The sequence below is a fragment of the Pyrus communis genome, chromosome 7 (genome assembly GCF_041283825.1).
Source record: "Pyrus communis isolate YQ-2024b chromosome 7, ASM4128382v1, whole genome shotgun sequence".
Classification (NCBI taxonomy): domain Eukaryota; kingdom Viridiplantae; phylum Streptophyta; class Magnoliopsida; order Rosales; family Rosaceae; genus Pyrus; species Pyrus communis.
The window spans coordinates 28,098,453-28,121,144 of record NC_142571.1 but is presented as its reverse complement, the minus strand read 5'-3'; the positions used below and the strand labels follow the sequence as shown (position 1 = coordinate 28,121,144).

Genomic DNA, 22,692 nt, shown 5'->3' with positions numbered 1-22,692 from the left:
CTAGATGGTTCGGTCCCAGATTCCTATACAGAGACTTGTCATCGAGACTCATTGATACACCAGATATCTCCCTAAAGAAATCAATCTCTTGTCTACCTTTGTGCTATATATATGCACAAAATCTGTAGGTTTCGTGACTACCATTAACTGACCATCTGATGAAAAGCGAATTGACCTAGCAGCACCCAAGTTATTCTTCAAAACGGCAACTGGCAATGAAAGATTTCTTATGTCCCAGACTCGGGAAGTCTTGTCCTGGTTTCCGATGGCAAATATGCGACCATCAGGATGCCATGCTGACGCAAAAGAGTAATCCAGATGACCAACGACCTTAGCAATAGTCTGGAATGACCAAAAAAAAAAAACAGAGTTGTATATAGATAGTAAATGATTCCATCCAATTGGAGAGATGAGCAGTTGCCAATTTCATCAGGAATTTAAAACACAAGCTGAACGTAATACAAATAATTTAAAACGTACTGATTCGAAATGTTGTTTCTTGAATTGTTCATCCATGGTGATTGAAGCGAGAAGGAGAAGGAAATGAGGAAAGGAGAAAATGGGGAAGGAATGGGGAAGGGAGAAGGCACCAGCGCAAGGAAGAGATGGAGGGGTTTTATTTTGGAAAATTTTCATTACTGTCGATTATAATCGACATAAAAAAATGACGGCAAAAATCCCCCCAAAATTTTAAATCCCCCACCCCCCCCCTCAAAATTTTGTTACAATTTTAAAAAATAAAATAATAATTGTTTGGTTTAATAAATAAATAAATAATATGTATTTAAATAGAATACCTTTTTAAAAATTAAATAAATAATTGTTTGGTTTAATAGATAATAACCCATGTAAAATATGCAATAAAGAAACAAAAAGATAATTGTACAATGAAAATGTCATCACACAAACTAAATATTGTCTAATCAATACTTGAAAAACATAATGAAAATTTAGCACAAATTACTTTTCTCACTTCAAAATTTAGCCAAATTTAACGGAGATATGCATTCTACGAAACTAGTTTCCATGATCTAACCGTCAAACTTGTTTGTAAATACTACAAGATCGCATACGTAAAAAATCGCAAAAAAAAAAACATTTAGAGATTAGGTAAAGGAACAAAAGTTTTCAATGATTATAAACGAAAAATCACAATTTAACGGTTATTTTAACTCCGATTTTGATGATTTTTTACAGCTACACTCCTCGACCCTATAAGAATGCAATGAATGATGTTTGTACCATACTTGACCAATCCCGAAACTACTAAGCACCGGTCAACATCATACCGTCAAGGACCCACAAGACTTTTCCTCCAACCAGGAGGCCAATCACAACACGACACATGTCTGTATCAGAAGCCAATCACAGCGCGACACGTGTCGATATCAGAGGCCAATCACAACACGACACGTGTCAATGTCAGAACAAAACTAGAAACTCTCTTCTATAAAAGGAGATCATTCTCCCCACAATAATCCCTAATGTCATTTGTACTAAACTATTCACTAGAACTCACTAAAAGAGAGCTTGAACCTATGTATTTGTGTAATCCCTTCACAACTAATGAGAACTCCTCTACTCCGTGGATGTAGCCAATCTGGGTGAACCACGTACATCTTGTGTTATTTGCTTCCCTGTCTCTATTCATTTATATACTTATCCACACTAATAACCAGAGCAACCTAGCGAAGGTCACAAACCTCACACCTTCTGTTGTATCAAAGTCCTCGCCGATTTTGTGCATCAACAAATGAATTCAATCTTCAATTTAAAATATTTACATTAGTGGATACCATAAAATCTTATTTTATACTTAATGGAAGTATAATATTAACTCTAAGTGTTTGTTTAATCTACCATTTTGATGCGATATGCATTCTATGAAACTTTTTTCAATGATCTAACCGTCAAACTTATTTGTACACACTTCAAGATTGTATACGTAAAAAATCGTAAAAAACAAACATTAAGAGATTATGTAACGGAACAAAAGTTTTTTACGGTTATAAACGAAAAATCACATTTAACGATTATTTTAGCTCCGATTTTAATGATTTTTTACAGTTACACTCCTCGACCCTATAATAATGTAATGAATAAATTTGATCTTCAATTTAAAATATTTACACTAGTGGATACCACAAAATCTTATTTTATACTTAATGGAAGTATAACATTAACCATTTTGACGCGATACACATTCTATGAAACTTTTTTCAATGATCTAACTGTGAAACTTGTTTGTACACATTCCGGGATCGCATACATAAAAAATCACAAAAAAAAAAACACTCAAAGATTAGATAACAGAACAAAGTTTTCGACGGTTATAAACGAAAAATCACAATTTAAAAGTTATTTTAGCTCCGATTTTGATGATTTTTTACAGCTACATTCCTCGACCCTATAAGAATGCATTGAACGAATTCGATCTTCAATTTTAAATATTTACACTAATGGATACCACAAAATCTTATTTTTTACTTGATGGGGAAGTACAGCATTAACTCTAAGTGTTTGTTTAATCTACTGTTTTAATGCGATACGCATTCTACGAAACGTTTTTCAATGATCCAACCGTCAAATTTGTTTGTACACACTCCAAGATCGCATACGTAAAAAATTGCAAAAAACAAACATTCAGATATTAGGCAACGAAACAAAAGTTTTCGATGGTTATAAATGAAAAATCACAATTTAACGGTTATTTTAGCTCCGATTTTGATATTTTTTACAGCTACACTCCTTGACCCTATAAGAATGCAATGAATGAATTTGATCTTCAATTTAAAATATTTACACTAGTGGATAAATCTTATTTTATACTTAATGCAAGTATAACATTAACTCTTAAGTGTTTGTTAAATCTATCAATTTGATAGGATATGCATTCTACGAAACTAGTTTCAATGATCCAACAGTCAAATATGTTTGTATATACTCCGAGATAGCATGTGTAAAAAATCGCAAAAAAAAAAAAAAAAAAAAAACCATTCAGAGATTAGGTAACGGGACCATGAGTGAAAAAAAAAACATTCAGAGATTATTTTGGCGGCCGTCCAAAATTTTGCTTTGTTCTTGTCGGTTATATCCAACAGGGCCATGAGTGAAAAAAAAATTTAAACCATGTGTTTATTTATTTATAATCAATATAACATTTTAAAATAATAAAATAGTCAATTTTTGTCGGTTATAACCGTCAGAATACTAAAATAATAAAACAGTAAATTTCTATCGTTTATAACTGCCACCATTAACTTAAAAACCGCTGGAATATGTTAAAAATATTTATAAAAAAAAAGAATTCAAAAATACTTGCGGATATAACTGACAAGATTTCATTGTTATCCGACACTAACTGAATGATGTGCTGGATATCTTTTATTCGACATAATGGCTTATTAAACTGCCACCATCATCTGACACCTAAAACTAATATTGTAGTAGTGGCCCCTTGGCCCCCTTGGTTAGAGATGGTTTTTTGCCACGGGGTTATGTTTGGTCTATGTACTTTGGCCCTCTCGGTTGGAGATGATATGAAATATGGCCCGACACTGTTTATTAAAATATAATTTTTTGGAGGGCTATAGGGTTAAAGAGAACCCTCTGGCCCTCCTTCTGTTGAAGATGGCCTAAACTTGCACCACCACGGCCCTCCCAAAGCAGTTCTTTCCGCTGCTGCCAAACATAGATAACAATTATTCGTTTTGAGCCCAAACTTGTACCGAAGGCCCTTATAGATCCAATCCATAATAGATGCAAATATTTTTGGGGCCTTTAGAAAGAACTTCTTTTAGGGCTTTAACCTCTTTCCTGTCTCTATTTTGACACTTTATCAGTGGCAAAAAATAATTATGCCTATGACTCTAATGTGTATTCCATCCCACCAATCCTCCTCCAAACTAACAATTTAACCAACTTGATAGAAAGTGATAAACTGAATCTTTCAATGAATGAATCAGAATGATACATCCAGAGAGTATTTATGCATACATCAAATAAGTGCTGACTCATTATCTACTTCTATCACAACTAATGTTATCATTTGTAAAATAAAATGACATGGTTAACCTAATTTATTTCCGATCACTTTGCTATCCCATACACAAATACCGTACAATAAGGAAAGAAATTCAAAATCTAGTTGTTACATATTTTTACGTAGATATAATTTTGTGGAGGAAAAATTAGGGGCTCTTCTCTATTTCTCTTCTCTCTAATAATGGATACTGCAACATGATTTTAGCATGCACAAAAAATAAAAATGTAAAAAGGTTATGGGACCTCTCTTTCTCCTTCCTAGCTATTTGTCAAATTTTATTTATAAAATTACAGAAGGTAGAAATAATACGCGGAAGTTTGTATTTGCTTCCGATATTACAATTTAAAGGTATTATTTTTCACTTGTAAATTCAATTTATTGTCATTAAAAGAAAGTTAGAAATCAAAATATATACAAATAAGATTGGTAATCATAATCTAGGAGGCACTGGATTTGGTTATTTTCTTTTTTGCTGGGTTAAACATGACAGCTACTCAGTTGTTTTATTATAATTCGAGTTCCCGGGAACAGGACCACTTTGAATTTGAAATGGCTCTCTCTCTCTCTCTCTCTCTCTCTCTCTGTGACAGATTCAATTTAGAATTTAGAGCAAATGTAAGTTGTCAGGAATAATATGTATAGGGAGGAATCTGCCAAGTTTTGCGCAAAATCTGAATCAGATGACCTCAACCCTTTATTTGATACTCTTATAAAAAGTAGATAGAGGATAAGGTAATGAAAGATTCATAAAGTTCAAAAAATGATAAAATAACTCTTCAACACTCATACACTATCATTGTGTTAATCATGTGACCATGTCCTTCCCAAACCTGAAATTGGTCCTAATTCATTTGTCAATTATATTCAGGTTGGTGTGTTTTAATATATATTGATTACTATGGAGTGCAAAAATTACTACTCTTAACATATTTTACATGTATTTTCAAAATTTAAGATCTGACTTGAATTAAGTATTTTATTTCTATGCATTTGTTAGATTAATTTTTTTTTATTATCAGGATTTAGGTATTGTTTAACTAGAAGATAAATTTGTGGATCTTTATATGGAGTTCTACTCATTCAACTTCTAATAATTTGCTAGTACTAGGGCATATGATTTCGCCTTATTCTTCACTTCCATTCCTATTCGAACATCAGCTTAAATCACAGTACGTATAAAATGCCAAGTGTCATGTCAAGGGAAGAGTATAAGCATTTGAGGTTTTAAGCCATATGCTTTTGTGGTCCCCTAATACATCTGATCTTAGACGCTCTGGCCTGGCCTCAGTGGCCTGTCCTGTCCCTGGAAGGTCCAACTGAGGGCACCGAAAAATCTCAGTCAAGTGGGATCTATGCACAGTTTTTGTGGTCCATGCATGGCATGGTTTTGTTTATCCAATTGTCCTCGACTGCCTTCCCATGTTGAGAGAGATGATATTGTTTTTATAATTTATAAGTGTGTAAGATACACCCGATATTCAAATTATCAAAATTTAGTCGGACAAATCCATTTAATGAAAAGTTAGTAAACTAGATTGAGACTATCAAACTTTAGTCGTACAAATTCAGTCGTCTAACGTACGAATGCATTTGATTTTTTTCTAAAGAGATAATCCATGTAGCTAGCTAGATGATGGGTGCAACAAATGAACAGTTAATGCAGTTGCATGATTTTAATTTAACGGAATTTAATTTGGTGTTTCCTCATAGGTAAGGTCTGTGTACTTCTTGTGCACAAACTAAACTTACATAGCATATGCATAAAAGGTAAATATTGGCCACAAAAATTCCATTATGAAAATTAAACGGCCTTGTTTTTGTGTGAAACTATGGCAGTGTGAGTACCTGCTAATTAGTCTGTTATACCATGAATTGGATATCTTCGATCAACAGAAACCAAATTCTTCAGTCCCTCATGAGATAGATTTTAAAAAATAAAATGTTGAAAATTGTAGTGATGAAACTGACAATCGGTTCAGTGTTCATAATTGCTATATGTATGGTGTGCGGTGCTTTTCAATGTTATCGGTGATACTGTTCATATTGACATAAACAGTGTTCTGATTCATGATGGCTTATTGTTGACATTTAGGAATTCCATTCGATCATACAAATGATGTAATGGCTCAATAAATTAACGAAAAAAATCATTAACTTAGTGCACTTCAATTTCATCCTTCACATCATCATCATGTGTGAACATATCTATAAGAATTTCTCTAACATCTGCATTATTGGAATACATCAATTCTTTTAAAAGAAAAGGATAGATCTAAGATTCAATTCTCTCCGATTTGACATGATATTTGCAAGCAATATTGTAAAATTGATCCTGAATTCAAAAAATAATAATACAATGATCAGTAGTTGTCCATTCTCTCTCACGTGTCAATCCATTATATTTTTTTAATGTTGTGGTTTAATTTTGATCCCAGGACCTTAAGTTAATTAGGAGAGACCCAAAAAATTGTTAAATTTGCATACAAAAGGAGCATTTGGGTTATGAAAAATTTTTAAAAATTTGTTATAATTAGTTGCGAGGTTGAGGTTGGTACCAACTCAATTATTGAACTCAAAGACACCTTTGAGTTTGACAGGCCTTGGTTAAGTTAAACCCTACCCAAGTAGAGAAAAAAGGTAGTGATCTTAACCATGGTTAGCAAGTTAGCATCAGAGAATCAAACTATAGTAACTGAACTGAAATAAAAAATGTCATAAACTAATATAATTGATATTATAACAGAAGGGTTGGATTTAGATGCTCGCAGATCCCCAGTACACCTCCTCGTATAACAAAATCGTTTTGACACATGGGAATACACATACCCACATGCACTGTAGAGATGGATAGATGGATAAGAGATCAGGAGGGTTCATGGCTAATCTCTGATGCCAAATTTTCACCATAGAGCGATCCTTCGTTGAACTAATTGTGTATTTTTTAACCCATGACAAGCGTTTATCACACATTAACACCATTAGAACTAAAACTTGGATCAATGAGAAAATTTCTCCATTTCAAAGATATATAGATAAAACACAGTACACATATTATAATTTAAATATAAAAATAACATCGCGTTGCGATGTTGCATATACGCCGAAAAATCTCTGAACAGAGACGGAATATAGTGTTTTGACCAAAAAAAAGAAAAAAAAAAAAAAGAGACGGAATATAGTGCAGTAAGAAGGGAGCAGAGGAGGTGCGTGGTCATATCGTCATCTTTTTCATTTCTTTGCATATTAATTTCGTTTCCCAATGAGAGTGAGAGAGAGGGAGAGAGATGGCCAGCAGTTGTTTCCTTGGCTTTGGTCTGGTAAAAGCTTGGGAGTGAGCGTCATAAACCACTAAGATAAAAAGAGATAAAATGCAGTGTGTGGAAAAGAGAGAGAAGATACCTAAAACTCACACTGCTCTGCGTATTAATTTCATCAAATCAAATACAAAACTCTCTCTCTCTCTCTCTCTAGCGTTTATGCTTTCATGGATCCGCTTTTCTCGCTTCTTTGATGATCAGTGATCACAGCATCCCCACAAGCTTTTCTTCTGCTATTTTTCCACTCCAAACTCTCACAAACCGTGACCAGTCCTAATCCTACTCTTTTCTCTGCAGCTCAGAAGTCCTCAACACACATACACACACTAGTACTACTGCTTCTGCTTCTAGCTTCTGTCATTTTCATATTTTCATTCCTGTTTTCCCATTGTTGGAGAAGCTCTAGCAATTGCTTTTCATCCATCCATAGACCTTCCACCATATCAATCCTTCTAGTTTCTGTTGAAAAGCCAAAAGCAGTTTTCTCCTTTTTCTACTTGTTATGGGAATGAGGGAGTGGTATTGGGGCTCTGGAAAATCCTCCAAGAGAGGTAGAGGCAGTGGAGGACCACCAGACGAAGACATCACCACATCTTCTGGTTGCATGTGTGCCGTCTTTCAGTTGTTTGACTTCCACCAACTTCAGCTTGCCAACTTACACCACCACCAACAACCTTCTTTCGACCCAGAAGATCTCACAGTACCAAAAGGTCCTCGCTTTCTCTCTCTCTCTCAATGTTTTATTTTAAATTTTTTATAATACAATTTTTTCGTAAAAGCGACGAGGTAAAATGCCTTGCACCTGAACCTTAGAGGTGCGCAGGGGTGAATGCTCTTAATCAACCAAGCGTTTCGGATAAATGTGGATAACTTTAGTAGTGAATAATTAAGTTCAAATTGTGGAATTGATTCAGGTGTTGAAGCACCTAGAAATAGCTTGGATTCATCAGAAGGGACTTCACTGTCATCTATCACAAAAGAAGAAGAAAATTTAAACAGTCCAGTAAGTCGTTTTGTTACTATATTTCTTGTCACAAAAAATTATAATATCTATATATTTTTGTATCTAATTTGTTTCCCTTTTGGGGTTTTTCAAAAAGTAAGTCATGATGATAGTAATGATGGAATGGTCCCCCTCAAATTTGTGTGTTTGCAGATTTTGAAGTTCCAGAAAAGTATGCAGATCAAAATAACCAAAGCAAGAATTCCTTCAGTTGATTTTTCATCAGATATTAGCTCACCAGGCATGACAAAGACTCCAAGTTTGGTAGCAAGGCTAATGGGTCTTGACCTTCTTCCTGACCAAACAAACTCACCCTGTTCAACTTCAACATCCAGTACCACCGGTAATAAAAAAAATACAAAGTCCAGGAAACCACTCAAAGGTAGAGCAAGACGACATGCCGTGGACACGAGTGACATGAATGCTACAGCTGGAACTCGCTCACTGCCTGAGACTCCGAGAATATCATCAACCAGAAGATCGGACGTCGATCTTCACCACCGGCTTTCGCTTCAAATCAACAAAGAAAATGTTGGGGTTTCTGAGGACTTGGATTTTTCCAAGTCATCGTACAAAAGGAGGGACTCAAAGCTGATTAATTTTGGAGACCATGAGAACGTGAAAAGCCCAAGTCACTACGCTAGGCAAATTGTGAAGCAGGTGAGGGAAAGTGTGAGTAGGAGAGTTGGTTTGGACATCACAAACACCCCCAGATCATCAGTCAACAGAGACAACAACAAGCAAGGCAGAGATGAGCTGCTTCTCCAACTCAAATCCAAGAACATTGCTAATGCTGCTTCAAAAAGTGCTTTCGCAAAGGAAGGAAGTAGTACTCCAGCTTCTTGTTCTCCCAGGCTCAGATTCTTGGACTCCAACAGTCCCAAAGATCAAATTCAAGCACTTCCTCCAAAACCCAAATCACCTCTATCGTCTTTACCTCTAAAGCCAAAGCCTTTGCAGCCTTTGAAAGAAGATCAGCAGCGGCAGAAGCCGAAAAGCCAGACTGCTTCAGTTCAGAAGCGTAGACCAAAATCAGCAGATGATATTGGATACGGTCCAAGGCTGAAGAATAAGCAGAAGGAAGAAGCATTCGTGAGTTCATCAACGGCTACAAGAGCCATCAGTAATAATCATATTATTCCAGGTGACAAGAATTGCAAGAAAACCCAATTATTATTGTCAAGCAATGTCCCTACCCTTCTTGTTGTCAAGAAAGATCCTTCACCTCCAGATACCAAAATCCCCTCAAAACAGGTATGTATGTCGGACCCATTACTATGTAGGGGTGTGCTATTCACACACCCCATTTTACTTTTCACACACCCTTGATAATTTTTGTCCGTTGATCTTCTTCAATTCATCCGATCCGATGGCCGAAAATTAAAAAGATGTGTGAGAAGTAAAATGAGGTGCGTGGATATCACACTTATTTCCCTTTTGTTTACCAGATCAACAGTCTAAACTATTCTATTGTCTGTGCAAGCGTTAATCACATTGTCCTGGCAAACCGACTTTCCTTTACTAGATGATAGTCTAAATTATCAGTCTGTCAAAATTAGTTTAACAGTGTGACTAACCCTGGCAAACTGACCTTTTTACCGAGTTATTCTAAAGCACGAGTTCAAGGGTTAGTCGCACAGTCATGCTACATATTCGTACTTGATTTTATTCTAGTAGTTTTAAAATCTAAAGATCATATCTGTACCGATTTTGCATATTATTCTTGGTAGCTAGAAGCATAGAAGTACTTTTGTGTGATTCCACTCTCTCAACTGATTAGAATATTATGTTTGCAATGCGTTACGCAAATAAAGCAGCAGGCACAACAAGTAAAATCTGAAGCCCAACAATCGAAACGTAGGTGGTCACAGTTATCTAGTTCCACGAGCCATACGTACTACAAACATCAACAAGTGACCCGGGTCCCCCACGTGCTCGCCACCCGACACTGCATCAACTTTACCGGCGACATCCCTAACGGTAACGCCGGCACCAACACCAGATCAACCACCGGCGCTGGTGGAGCAGAGGCAGAGCGGCACCTGTACGTCACAAGAATATTAGCCCGTACTGGCATCGATAAAGACACCCTAGTCTCCTTCACAAATTGGTTCTCTCCTTCCCATCCCCTCGACCCCTCCATTTTTTACCACCTCGAACATTCTTACTCTACCGCTAGCGGTAAAAACGAGTTTTCGAGTTCGCTTGGTCATAGGTGGAACAGAAAACTACTGTTTCACCTTGTGGATGAAATTTTGGTGGAATTTTTTAGGCCTTATATCAACTTAAAGCCATGGGTTACGAGCTCAAACAATATTCTATTTGAATATTGCAATGGAATGCGTATCAATGGGTCACATTTGATCAACATTTTGTGCTACAAAATTCAGAGCTTCCCTTGTGCCGACTGCCAAGTTCTCGAAGACATCGACGCATTAATCGACAAGGACTTGCCGGAATCGAAGGTGCAGAGCGAAGTGGAATTTGAGCAAGTAGCAGAAGGGATTGTTAAGGAGGTAGAGAAGGACATTTTGGACACTCTCATACATGAAACGGCTATGTCCCTATGGTTTTGAGTTTTACAATATACATGCTCGAGATTTTACGTCCAGAACGGGGACGTAGTATTATAAGGGTGGGTGCATGCAGATGCAAGGTCAGAGGAGAGGACTGGGGTCACAAGGGTGGATCACGTGATAAGATGCTATCGGCCCGGGGGAATAGTTTAGTTGGGGGGGTTGTGAGGGTTGTGGCAGATTGGGAGCTGTAAAAAGGTTTTGGGGGGGGGGGGGGAGGGTTTTTGACAGCCCGACAACCGTGGCAGACGACCCTCAGAGGTATCCATTCCCTTCTCTCCAACCCTTTTATAATTTGTAAATATGCTTTCTTTTACTTTCAAAATTTTTGTAATATAGTTAAAAATTATAAGCACATCTTGTTTTTTCTGGTACGGATTCTTAATATCTACATATATGGTGTATTCACTGTTGTATTAGTATTAATTGCAGATTAATAACGAAGCTTAGCTACATGTAACTTTTCAGTATTGAAATAACTTAAGTTTTTATGTTTTTAATTTAGTTTTTACACAGTTATCAATAGGGTAAGGTACAGTACTTTGTATATTGATTTGTCAATTTGTTTATATTTGGGATTGCAAAGGGTATACGCCAGGAGAATCTACAAAGGATTTAGTTCTTAAATCATGGGGGTCTGAACTTGTAAGTTAATTAATATGTCAACCAATAAACCAAAACCGCAATTTTTAAATACACACCCCTAATTTTATGGTCTTCACTTTTAACTAATGTATATCTAACACAACTCTGAAACTTAATCATGATCGCATAGATCAAATAGTGTACGATTATTTTAGTTCGACGACACTCAAACTCTATTTTACTGAAAGAGATGACACTTCTGTACTAAAGGAGGTTTTTTAGAGCAAATTATAGAGAGAGGATCCTCGCCGGATCTTTTTTGTGAGGATCTTGGAAATCTTCGAATTACATCCGTTCATTATACGTACATTGTGCGGTCAGTTTTTGTCAGGTACTGTTTATATTCAATTTTAAATAAAAAAATTTACAATAATTTCTAACCACACGATGTGATTAAATGATCTCCAAGATCCTCAAAAAGAGGATCCGATGAGAATCCTCCTGACAAATTATAAACCAGAGTTGCTGAATAAAAGGAGCACCATGATATGAACTTTAGAGAAGAATATGTTCTAAATTCCTCAACTATACAAAGTGCATCTGTAAATATTTCAAAGATAGTGTTTCAATTATGCACACAATGCAACCAAACTCTTATCCATATATGAACTCACTATAACTAATTGGTATGAAACTCGTCATGTACTTAAGTCAAACGTAATATCTTTAAGGTAGAGAAATTAATATCACCAAACTTTATCGACCACACGGTCAATCCAATTGATGAGTTTATATATATAGTTGCCATTTAATGTTTCCAATTATAATCTTACATACCTATAGATCTCATAACATAACATAACATAGCATGGCAGTGAGCTAAACATTCCACAAATATGTAGAAAAAAACTGAGCGGGAAATTCAAATCAAATGCAATGTCACTGACATAATATGTATATTGTCATGCATGTGGGTTGGTGCATATATATAGGGTTTAATTATTGGTCCTGATGATGCAGATAAATAGGGCTGGAGATCTGTGAGGGTTTGACTGCATCCAATTAAATGATGTTTTAACTGTTTGGGGGAAAGACTTGAAGCTTATGGATCTGTATTTTTCTACCCTACTGTGTGGAAATAATCATATAAAGTTTATCAAAACTTTCGTACCTCTGAAAAAAATTTACCCTTAAAAAGGTACGAGAGATTCATGATGGAGGCTGAAAAACTTTCGTACCTCTGAAAAAAATTTACCCTTAAATTAGATAGCGATAGAGAAAGTAAGTTAAATGTCTCAGACAAACGTGTTCCTTGTTCATACCTAACGTTACGTTTTCGTGTAAATACGATTTACTCCACCATATCATGACAGCTACCGAAATGACAAAAACCTCATGCATTAATGTGATTTCCATGTGAATTGTGCACCATATCTAATCGAAGAAAGTTAAAAATTTTCTATAAAACCAATTAACAATATAGAAAGTCACAAATTACTTCCATCAAAGAGGGGTTGTCGATAACTTCTATTTAAGCAATTTATGTACCTGAGGACGCGAACAATTTGACTAATCATGCTCTGGCCACGACATTTGCTCATTTAAATGCTACTACCATCACCAAAGAGGGTCGTCGATAACTTCTATTCAAGCTGTTTATGTACCTGCGGATGCGAACAGTTTCACTAATCCTACTCTGGCCAAGACATTTGCTCATTTAAATGCTACTACCATACTAACTCAACTTCTTATAAGCTCTTGCAAAGTTTCGTCCTTTTTTCGGTTTGAAACTTTGCCTTTCGAATCCTCACATTAACTCTCTTGACGTCACAAATAATAAGAGAGTGCTGATGGGAATTGAGAACCCAATGATGGTGACTTGAGTTGCAGGCGTATTTAAGGAGGTGTGGCCTAACTTCCAGAAAATCTTAATGCAAAAATTAAATGGAAACCTTGATGACATACACCACAGGGGCTTGACCGTATCTTCTTCCTTGCAGCTAGTCTTTGGACGTTATGTTGCAACTGTATACGAAGTCGGGCTCTGGTGGCCCGCGACTGTGTAATACGGCCAAGGCATTAGGACAGGCTATGAGCCCAGGATATATGATTCTGTCTTAATCTAGATCTGCACAAACCACTCTGCAACTGGGAGCAATGGTCCTTGTAGTTTGGAGCATATATTCGGTCGGCTTGTTATGCCGCACCAAGTAAGATTACGCGTGGTTTGGTACAATTAACCATATATTTTTGTGCGAAGTGTCACACAAATAACGTGGCTTGGGCACCTCTACACAAGTTTTTCTTGTAGTTTTGTTGATAAGTTAGATTAATCTCAATCAGAATAAAGTATAGTTTCAAAGTTCTTTACCCCCATTTGTAGAGGAAAATGTCTTAAATGACTCCATTAAACGAGTACACTGGTAATCAAACTCTTTCAATCTAAGTTTGATAGACGCATATATTTAACCCTCTAGGCAAGTGAAAAAACTTAAATACCCTAATCGATTGACTGGTCGTTTATATTGTAAGGGTTGAATGAGTGGTCAAATGTAAGGGCATTTTCGTCTGTAAAATGGGCAAGGGGTTAGAAAGTGGATTGCCTTGAAGGATAGAACCTTCCGCTTTAACCCATTGCCTTCAGAGTCTAAATCCCTCCCCTCTTTTTAGTCTAGCACGGAAACACCTTGGGATATTTCAAAGTTATTTTGCAAAAGATTATCACAAATCAGGGCAATTACAGATGTTTCTTCGCTATTTCAATGTGGTCTCCGGCAATTATTTCTTCAGTGATTTGAATCTTTTCTTAGTTCTACACTGAGTTAATCACCCACAGTTTCCACATGAATAACGTTAATATTCACGTTACATAATTTTGATAACAACGAAAACAAACGTCTAAATTCTTGATTCTTGCTCGATATCGGTAAAATACAGGGGCGTGAAGAAGCAAAGAGAAGTCAGAAAGGTCGGCTTGCATTTTCTCATATCAAATGCTAGAGACAATTAAGAAACACAGGGGAAGAAAGATGGACGAAAGAATATATCCAAGATCTTTCGGCACAGAGAAAACTCAGAATAACAACCCTAAGCATCGAACCCAGCCCCTGTCCAGCCGGGCGGAGGAGGTCCCCTACCCTTGGGCACAGCTCCAAGCCCCTTCCCTCTTCCGTGGAACTGACTTTTCTTCTTTCCTCTTCCTTCTCCCTCAACAGGTGGCTGTTGATTGTGCCCATTCGTGACCGAAACATTTCCCGCATTTCCTGGATTAGAGGTGTTTTGAGTGACTCCACCTGATTCTGTTGATCCCGGAACTGTGGGAGCATCTGGACCCATTGATTTGCCATCCTAAACACAGTTCCAAGCTCAAATGATTATAATATATACATGTATAAGATAATCGATAAGTATGAATAGCCACTGCCATGTAATAGTTAATGAAAAGAAGCGGCTTCATTTTGCTCCTATTGGATCAGACAATAACCCCCACTTTTGCCCTCTCCCATGACCACCCCTGGGGGCCATCCTCTTCTCCTTTCCGTAGATAAGTCTTAAATTCTTAGCATTTGAGAGCCAGAACCCCCAGTGCTAGACGTGTGGATGTTTTTCAAGATTAATCTAGCTATATGGAGTAAAATCTTAATCTAATTCATCAGTGCTTCTTTCTATGTGCCTGTTTTGTGAGTCGATTTTGGGGGATGGCAGCCAGTCACCCTTGCTCATATTCACTAAAACTGACAGTTAGATAACCTATTTTCTTTCTTTATTAGCTTCTTTTCTAAGATTACCAAGGACTTCACAGAGATAGTGGAGGTCAAATAAAGTTCCAAGATTGTATACGTAGAAAAAAAAGAGAATGCAGGGATAGGAAGAGGAACCATAGTACCACCGGAAGAAGGAAGAAGGAACAGGCAAGGAACAGGTGTGGGAACATCTACTGACAAACCATTTCAAGGCATGAGAGTGGAAGTAATGATTCTATTCTAATCTAAGTACAAACTTCCAACAAATATTCTAGATTCCTACGTGGTATCCATCAATATATTCCTGCACTGCATAGTGCATACAGAAAATGCAACTTGTGTGAACAACTGAAGCAACACAACTTCTTGGAAAGTTAACGAGGGAGAAAAAAAGAACCATGCAACCTCCAAATCGTAATGAAACATAACCTTTTCTTATAAACAGGCCTGATGCAACACTACCTTGAATACTTATGAATTACACACACACACACACACATGAGGACCATGAATAAACTGTGGTATAATTGTTGATTTTCAAAAACAATGAAATCTACACCAACTAATAACAAAGACTGCAATGCCATCCAACCTGTACATGATGTTACAAAATATAATCGTCATATATATATAAAGAGAACTTACATGAGAAACAGAAGCTGATGATCTGCTTGGGTTCATAGCTTCAAGTCGTCTTTTTAACTCCTCCAGTCTCGTAAACTGAGAACTGCTGCTTTCTTGCACCTTTTGAAACAACAGTGTCAAAACAATTTGTCAAGTCTGTAACCTAAAGGACACATGTAACGAAGATATATACCAGTTGGTTTAAGTCTTCACAAAGCTGCTGCTTGATAGCTTCCTCGTCCTTTACAGCCTGTAATGCTGCTTCCCACACCTGATATACATCAAAACAAACAGCTATCAGACTGCATAACAAACAGCATTCATGCATTAATTAAATTTTAAACTAATTTTACACAACCATATTCGGCTGTGTACACATCAATCTCTATCCATTTTTGCAATGAATCTTAATTCATGTGTCTTCATGTGTCTTCATCCCTCTGATAAAATGTGTTTGGTAGGTCTAACTATCTAACAAGCTTACTTTTTAACTTGAAACTCCACCACATCACCAAATACAATCATATGCTTTCCAAAAATTAGACAAAACCAGACCAAATTTATTCAAAAACTTCAATTTTAAATATCCAAGGTCATCTTAGTCAAGCAGAATGAGCATGTTACTAATTTTCGTGAGCACTTGGTAAACAGGCAGAAGAGTTTTGTTGAATACTGATGAAAGTCAAACAGAGCATTACAAAGTAAGGATAAAGAAAAGCCGTTTCTATAATTAAAAGGGATGAACCTTTCGTGCTTGTTCTTCCTTCAGCTTGGCAGCGTGAATTTTCTCCGTTGACATCTCTATTTTCTTCCTCAAATGTTCAAGAGCTTCAAAAGATACAACATACACACAAAGTAAAAGGCAAAAAAGCAATCAATCAACTGTTACACAAAAGAAGAGGAAAACTAATAAAATCAAAGAATAAGAGTAACTAACAATGATAATGCAGCAACCTGATTTTTTTGGCCCAGCTGTGAGTTTCATCTCCATTGACAACTGTGCCAGCTCTCGTTCGACATCACGAATTTTAGAATAGTTTTCTTCAATATATCTGAAGGGATCAACAGTCTGAAATCATATATCATCGAATCTTACTGAACATGAATAATTACACTAACTCAATGTTCCATTGAAACAAATTTGAGAAACATAAAGGGACAAAAGGATAAAAGAAGACAGAATCCAAGACTTTAACTTTATCCTGAAGCTCCCCCACTGTACATTGCCATTTTCAAGACTCAAAAACAGGTGAACCCCAGGTCCCCAAGACAAAGGTAATCAAAGAACGCTTCCAATTTTCAAATAGTTCGTTGGCTTCCTAGTTCCTACACCTCTTGACCACAACTTGTAAAACCCTCGAATCGATTACCAAATACTTTCACATTGCCATCTATATTTTCCTTAACTTCCAGATTAAACCTAAACTACTCAGATTTCTCGGATGCCTAGTTCATCAAACAATTTGCATTTCTTTTTTTTTTTTTTTATTGAAAGAATTTGCATTTCTAAACAAACCAATTAAAGCATCAGTCAATCACTACAACTCAAAATTCAATGATCATTTGACTCATTTCACGGATTAAAGCAACCATAATTCACTACATTACTGCTTAAACACACAATTTAAGCAATAATAATTCCCTTAAACGATCCATATACATTACAATGGAATCAAAGATACTTACTTTCTTAATTGAAGCTGTTCGTTCTCGATTATCTGCAAAAAACCACAACCAACACACATTCAATTCAACAAATTACCAAGAAATTTAGAGAGAGAGAGAGAGAGAGAGAGAGAGAGAGAGAGGAAGGGGAGAGAGAGACCTTCTCAGTGTAGGTAATGACAGAAGCCTGGCGAGCAAGGCCGTCGGGTCCGATCTCAGGCTGCAGCGACGGATTCGAATTCGAATTCGACGCCATTTTAAACTTTTTTTTTTTTTTTTTTTTCAATTTTTCCACAGGAATTTGAATCAGAAGAGCAACCCCAAGCCAAAGCAAATGGTTTCTGATTCAAACTCTCATTTTCCTCTTCCTTTTCTCTTCAAAACAAACGTGATTTTAATTTGTTTAATTACTGTTGATTAATTAATACAGGGGGCTTGCCATTATTCGGGTTCGGGTCCGTTTCGACGTGCGGGTCACCGTTCCCGCGAGATTATTATAATGACTAGAATGCCCTTGTGATCTGGATCGGCGTCGTCATTTGTGGCTCGTTGGATCTCGTGTGCTGTTGCCGACACCACATGCGTTATCTTGGCGGTAAAAAAGTCCCCCAACTGATCTGCGTACAACTAACACTAATCGAAAATGTTAATTTTGCATTTGAATTCTAACAAACTTCACTACGAGAGTTTAAATTCAAATTTTTTAACATAAAAGTTATTTTTCAATTATCTTATTATTGTTGGGACTATTAATCTAATTTAACTTAAAAATAGAAAAATGTTATTCACAAACTAATTTTTATCTTCTACACACGCTTTTTACTTGTTCTTAATAAGTTTTCGGTCAAGTAGGTTGCACTAACTTTTTACTCGGATTTCCACCTTCGTTCTTGTAGTTTCATTGCGCCATCAACGTTCCAACAACTTGGCTAACGTAGACTAAAGTGAAAAGACAAAGAAGAAAGTGAAATCTCTAGTAAACTGCAAGTGGCCCCTTAATACAACGGTGAAGAAGAGTGTAGCCCTTGCACCACAGCCTAAGTTCAAACCCCCTTAGCTCCGTAATACAACACCTAACATAACAAATTTATTGTTTGACCAAAAAAAAATTTCTCGGGTAAACTACCCAGTTTATTAATGCAATTTGGCTGAAAACGCATGTAAGATGAAACAACTCGAGTCATCCAACCACGACAAAAGTGAAGCAAAGTATTATGGTTAAAAGCATTTACCCTTGCACCGAAGAGCGAGTAATTTCCGGCATCCCGATACCAAAAAAAGAGGAGAAAAATTGTATGCCACAGAAGGTTCATTCAGAAATGCTATGATGCTCACACTTTGGACTTGAAATTTTTTATTGGCAGTGGTTTACATTGTAACCACCAGTGTACGCTCTACCAGAGGCACCTCCGAGTTAAATCGAAGGGTGGGGTCGAATCGAAAATTTATACGGAGGTCTCCAGGAGCAAAAAGCTCAATGATATCTCAGCAAACAAACTCAAATTAAACTAAGATTGATACATGGATTCCGACCATTGCCGTCTACTTTTTATCAGCAGCCTGCTTTAAGCACTGGAGCACGGCTTCTCTTGTCGGCATTGCAGGAATGGCTCCTCTTTCTGTTACTGTGAGCGCACCGCATGCATTCGCAAAGAGTAGAGCTTCTCGTAACCCCTTCTCGTCCTGCAGGTAAGATTTTTATTACTACCGAGTTCCAAGGGAGATGATACAAACTAAAAGCATACAAAGATTCTACACTACATACAGAATTTATAGTCTTCGGAACAGAACATTTAAAGTACGAGGACCAAGTCACATTCGAATTGAAGTGTATGAAAATATTCTATAGGGAGATTTATGGATGATTTTTCTCAATTCCGTGAAGAACTATGCGTACCTGAAAAAGACTCAAGTTAGAAGCTATGCTGTTGAGTACCCCACCAACGAATGCATCACCAGCACCAGTTGTGTCAACAGGTTTAACTTTAACACCACCAACCCGGCCATGGAATTTCTGAGAGTATTTGGAGTGACATCAATTTTCATATTACCAATCTTTATGAAACCGAATAAAGTGGAAGACAAAAGGCAAATCACATTCCGAGTGTCCAACAATTAGTTTCCTCAACAAAAATATGCGTCTTTACTACAGGATATTTTTTTAGTCAACAGCCTCTTGAACAATAATAATAACAATACGATGACAAAAAATTTCGTCTTCACAATAGCAGGGACTATCTCAAAAGGACTCATTGAAGTCGAGAAGTGACAACATGATTAAGTGAGTTCTTTACCACGAGAGACAAAAGATACTGAACACAGAAAGATCAAATATATTTGACAAACTTACCTGTGTGTAATATCTGCAACCCTCTGATCCTTCAGTTACTACCAAAAGTCTAAGATTAGGATGAAAAAGCTTCGTTAACACCACATTATCATCATAAGGATCATCACCACCAGTCAGGAATCTAATCTCATCCTCACTTATCTGCAAGTTTGAGGAAACACCAGATGAGAACCAAGGATAAAGATACAAACAGCAGATTTGCACCTAAGCAACAGTTACCGACTTCCGCAATTTTGTTTATTCAGGTACTATACCTTGATAATATCTGCTTGGTCCCATATACTCATTATGCCTTTCCGTGCGGCATCTTCTGATGGCCACAATGGCAATCTTAAATTTGGATCATAAGAAAGGATGCAACCAGACTTCTTGGCAATTTTCATTGCAGCAATATGGGTTGACCTGCATGGTTCATCAATCAAACTAATTGAACCATAATGGAAAATTTTTGCCTGCAGATGATATTGTTTGAATCAGTAAATTTCCGACAAATGGGTAAGCTTCATCTATTCGATGCACTGTTTCCAAATCCTAATCAAAATGAAAAGAAAAGCACACCCTCTTAATAAGATTTATGTCAAGCTCTGATTCATGTAGAAGCATATCAGCACTTGGATGACGGAAAAAAAGGAATTCACGCTCTCCGTCAGCTCTGAGTGTAACAAATGCCAATGCAGTTCTTGCACTGGGGTCAAATCGCACGCCAGAATTGTCGACATTGTTTTGTTTTAAAATGTCAGCCAACATGTATCCAAATTCATCATCACCTACCTGTAATGCAAGTTGTTATAAGTTAAATCAAGGAGCCACTCACATTCAAATATTCTTATCAGATTTGAGAAAAAGGTTAGTCCAAAATATATATTAAAACTAAAAAGGAGCTTGACTGCAGAGATTGGATGTAAAGGAGGTCCACTGAAACTGAGAGAAAACATCGTTCGAATACATGTCTGGAGATTGTGAAATGGGTTAAATACACAATATGAGAAAGATGCATATTTGAATCATGCCATGCTCAACAAAGTCAATATGGAGTTGAACCGTTGGGGGGTTTCAGTAAACAGGTTGAAAGCGTCTTTCTATGTTTCATTATTCTTACACGTGTGGAACAAAATGTTATTAGAGAAATCCTTCTTCTTAACAGAAATCCCAGAAAGAAAGGCAAAAGCCAAGGGGAGAAATTAATACCAGCATCCACAGAATCTAATGTACCTTGCCTATGAAACCTGCTGAACCACCCAGTCTTGCGATTCCAACAGCGACATTAGCAGGAGCACCACCAGGAGCTTTCTTAAAAGCAGGTGCTTCAGCAAGTGAAACTCCACCAACGGTGGGCACAAAGTCAATTAGCATTTCCCCAAAGCAAACAACCAGGGACTTGTCATCTTGTGACCCTCCTTTTTTATCTGAGGATGCGTCTTTAGAATCTTCACGCAAAACCAATTTTTTGTCCAGAGCTGCAGTCACATCATTTAAGCAGTATTAATGAAATTGCAAAGAAGTTCAACAAGCTATATCTACGCCTCGATGTTACATATGTAATAGTCCGCTATGGACATATGTTTAACGTTAATTAACATGAAAACTTTCTCATCATCTATGCAATTAATAAAACAATACAGTAAGCTAAAAATCACACAGTTGCTCCAACTGGGACCATGTTAGAATTAATTCACCTTCTTTTATCCAATTTTGGTACTAAATCTAAAACTACAGATTAACCGACTCGGAAACTCGAAACTGCATGTTTAGTAAACAAAAATTGTTCATCTTTACAAAGCATCTGTTACCCGACTACCACACACATGTGCACAGTGCAGTGTAAATCGTAACACACAGTGCATCTATACGAAGCAAGAAACAATATTTCGAATACAATAAGATGCCGAATCACATACTAGAAAGCATATACACCCATAACATGATTTTTTTTTAAAGAAGTGAATTTTTAAGAGAGATTCACAAGTGGGTAAGCTATGTAAGAGACATTTGATCAAACACGTAAAGAAAAAGATTGATTGCTGCGAAAGATAGATCAAAAATACAGAAACCCAATACAAAGAAATGCCCGAGAATTCAGAAATCATCAATCTTTTCTGCAAATCAACGATCTTTCAGCTAACACGAGTAACTCGAAGAACCCAGATGTGAAATCTCCCAATATAATAATAATGGATTGAAATCCCAATTTTAATCAGGACGTCCGTATACGATCAGAAGCATCGTATATAATCAAAAGACGGAAGGAGGACTTAACGAACCTGGGGCGAGATTATTAGCCATCGCAGGAATGGAATTGCAGAGATTGAAGTTTAATGAGAGAGCAGAGTATGCAAGAAGAAATGGAGAGAGAGAGAGAGAGAGAGAGAGAGAAGGTTCGGTGTTGGTGCAGTGTAGTTGTAGGCTTATTAATAAAGGAGAGGAAGGAACGAAAAAAGAAGGGAAGGAGAGGGAGTAAATTTGCGATTGAGTCGGCTGATACTCCAAATCAAAAGCTGTTTAAAAGAAAGAAAGCAAACAAGCCATATGATAATTTGTCGGAATTTTTATGGGGCGGTATTATTCACATGTCTGTTTTTATTTTTTATATATTTTTCTTCATTTTCTATCGTTGAATCGATTAATTAAAAATAATCACAGGGTAAAAATAACATGGATGTATGAAAAATAGAAATAAGCGTGTGAATAGCATCTATTTTTATAATAATTCATATCACATCCTCAACTTATTCTTACCTGTTTTGGCTTAAATCTTGTCTACCTTTTTTGTATAATTATATTAAT

General features: G+C 36.6%; 3 protein-coding genes across 5 annotated transcripts; 1 reads left to right on the top strand and 2 right to left on the bottom strand.

Moving 5' to 3' along the window:
* The first annotated feature begins 7,314 nt into the window (after positions 1-7,314).
* Positions 7,315-11,401, top strand: LOC137735292 (uncharacterized). Of its 2 annotated transcripts, none has more exons than XM_068474707.2 (4): positions 7,315-8,072; positions 8,277-8,365; positions 8,519-9,619; positions 10,183-11,401. In XM_068474707.2, the coding sequence occupies exons 1-4, from the start codon at positions 7,865-7,867 to the stop codon at positions 10,939-10,941; spliced, it is 2,157 nt and encodes a 718-aa protein (XP_068330808.2). In that variant the 5' UTR covers positions 7,315-7,864; the 3' UTR covers positions 10,942-11,401. The 2 variants fall into 2 exon arrangements, with proteins under 2 accessions (XP_068330808.2, XP_068330806.2); XM_068474705.2 differs by having other exon boundaries at positions 7,319-8,072; positions 10,180-11,401.
* A 2,818-nt stretch (positions 11,402-14,219) lies between these two features.
* Positions 14,220-18,081, bottom strand: LOC137735137 (uncharacterized). The gene is made up of 7 exons (XM_068474523.2): positions 17,719-18,081; positions 17,580-17,611; positions 16,848-16,945; positions 16,639-16,721; positions 16,087-16,164; positions 15,915-16,013; positions 14,220-14,874 (listed from the first exon to the last, which is right to left on the bottom strand). The coding sequence occupies exons 1-7, from the start codon at positions 17,812-17,814 to the stop codon at positions 14,614-14,616; spliced, it is 747 nt and encodes a 248-aa protein (XP_068330624.2). The 5' UTR covers positions 17,815-18,081; the 3' UTR covers positions 14,220-14,613.
* An 814-nt stretch (positions 18,082-18,895) lies between these two features.
* LOC137734071 (putative fructokinase-7) lies at positions 18,896-22,388 on the bottom strand. Of its 2 annotated transcripts, XM_068473337.2 has the most exons (7): positions 22,170-22,388; positions 21,121-21,365; positions 20,467-20,679; positions 20,163-20,360; positions 19,909-20,049; positions 19,456-19,572; positions 18,896-19,241 (listed from the first exon to the last, which is right to left on the bottom strand). In XM_068473337.2, the coding sequence occupies exons 1-7, from the start codon at positions 22,189-22,191 to the stop codon at positions 19,101-19,103; spliced, it is 1,077 nt and encodes a 358-aa protein (XP_068329438.1). In that variant the 5' UTR covers positions 22,192-22,388; the 3' UTR covers positions 18,896-19,100. The 2 variants fall into 2 exon arrangements, with proteins under 2 accessions (XP_068329438.1, XP_088553053.1); XM_088696927.1 differs by lacking the exon at positions 19,456-19,572 and having other exon boundaries at positions 22,170-22,375.
* Between the last annotated feature and the right edge of the window lie 304 nt (positions 22,389-22,692).

What these genes read in the sequence shown, in the direction of transcription:
- LOC137735292 (XM_068474705.2), top strand. Translation starts at nt 7,865, where the DNA reads ATGGGAATGAGGGAGTGGTATTGGGGCTCTGGAAAATCCTCCAAGAGA. An exon ending in AGATCTCACAGTACCAAAAG is followed by an intron (nt 8,073 to 8,276) that starts GTCCTCGCTTTC and finishes GAATTGATTCAG; the next exon opens with GTGTTGAAGCACCTAGAAAT. An exon ending in AAGAAAATTTAAACAGTCCA is followed by an intron (nt 8,366 to 8,518) that starts GTAAGTCGTTTT and finishes GTGTGTTTGCAG; the next exon opens with ATTTTGAAGTTCCAGAAAAG.
- LOC137735137 (XM_068474523.2), bottom strand. Translation starts at nt 17,814, where the DNA reads ATGGCGTCGAATTCGAATTCGAATCCGTCGCTGCAGCCTGAGATCGGA. An exon ending in TCATTACCTACACTGAGAAG is followed by an intron (nt 17,612 to 17,718) that starts GTCTCTCTCTCC and finishes GGTTTTTTGCAG; the next exon opens with ATAATCGAGAACGAACAGCT. An exon ending in CATCAGCTTCTGTTTCTCAT is followed by an intron (nt 14,875 to 15,914) that starts GTAAGTTCTCTT and finishes AACTGTGTTTAG; the next exon opens with GATGGCAAATCAATGGGTCC.
- LOC137734071 (XM_068473337.2), bottom strand. Translation starts at nt 22,191, where the DNA reads ATGGCTAATAATCTCGCCCCAG. An exon ending in CAGCAGGTTTCATAGGCAAG is followed by an intron (nt 20,680 to 21,120) that starts GTACATTAGATT and finishes CTTGCATTACAG; the next exon opens with GTAGGTGATGATGAATTTGG. An exon ending in CTAACTTGAGTCTTTTTCAG is followed by an intron (nt 19,242 to 19,455) that starts GTACGCATAGTT and finishes TCTTACCTGCAG; the next exon opens with GACGAGAAGGGGTTACGAGA.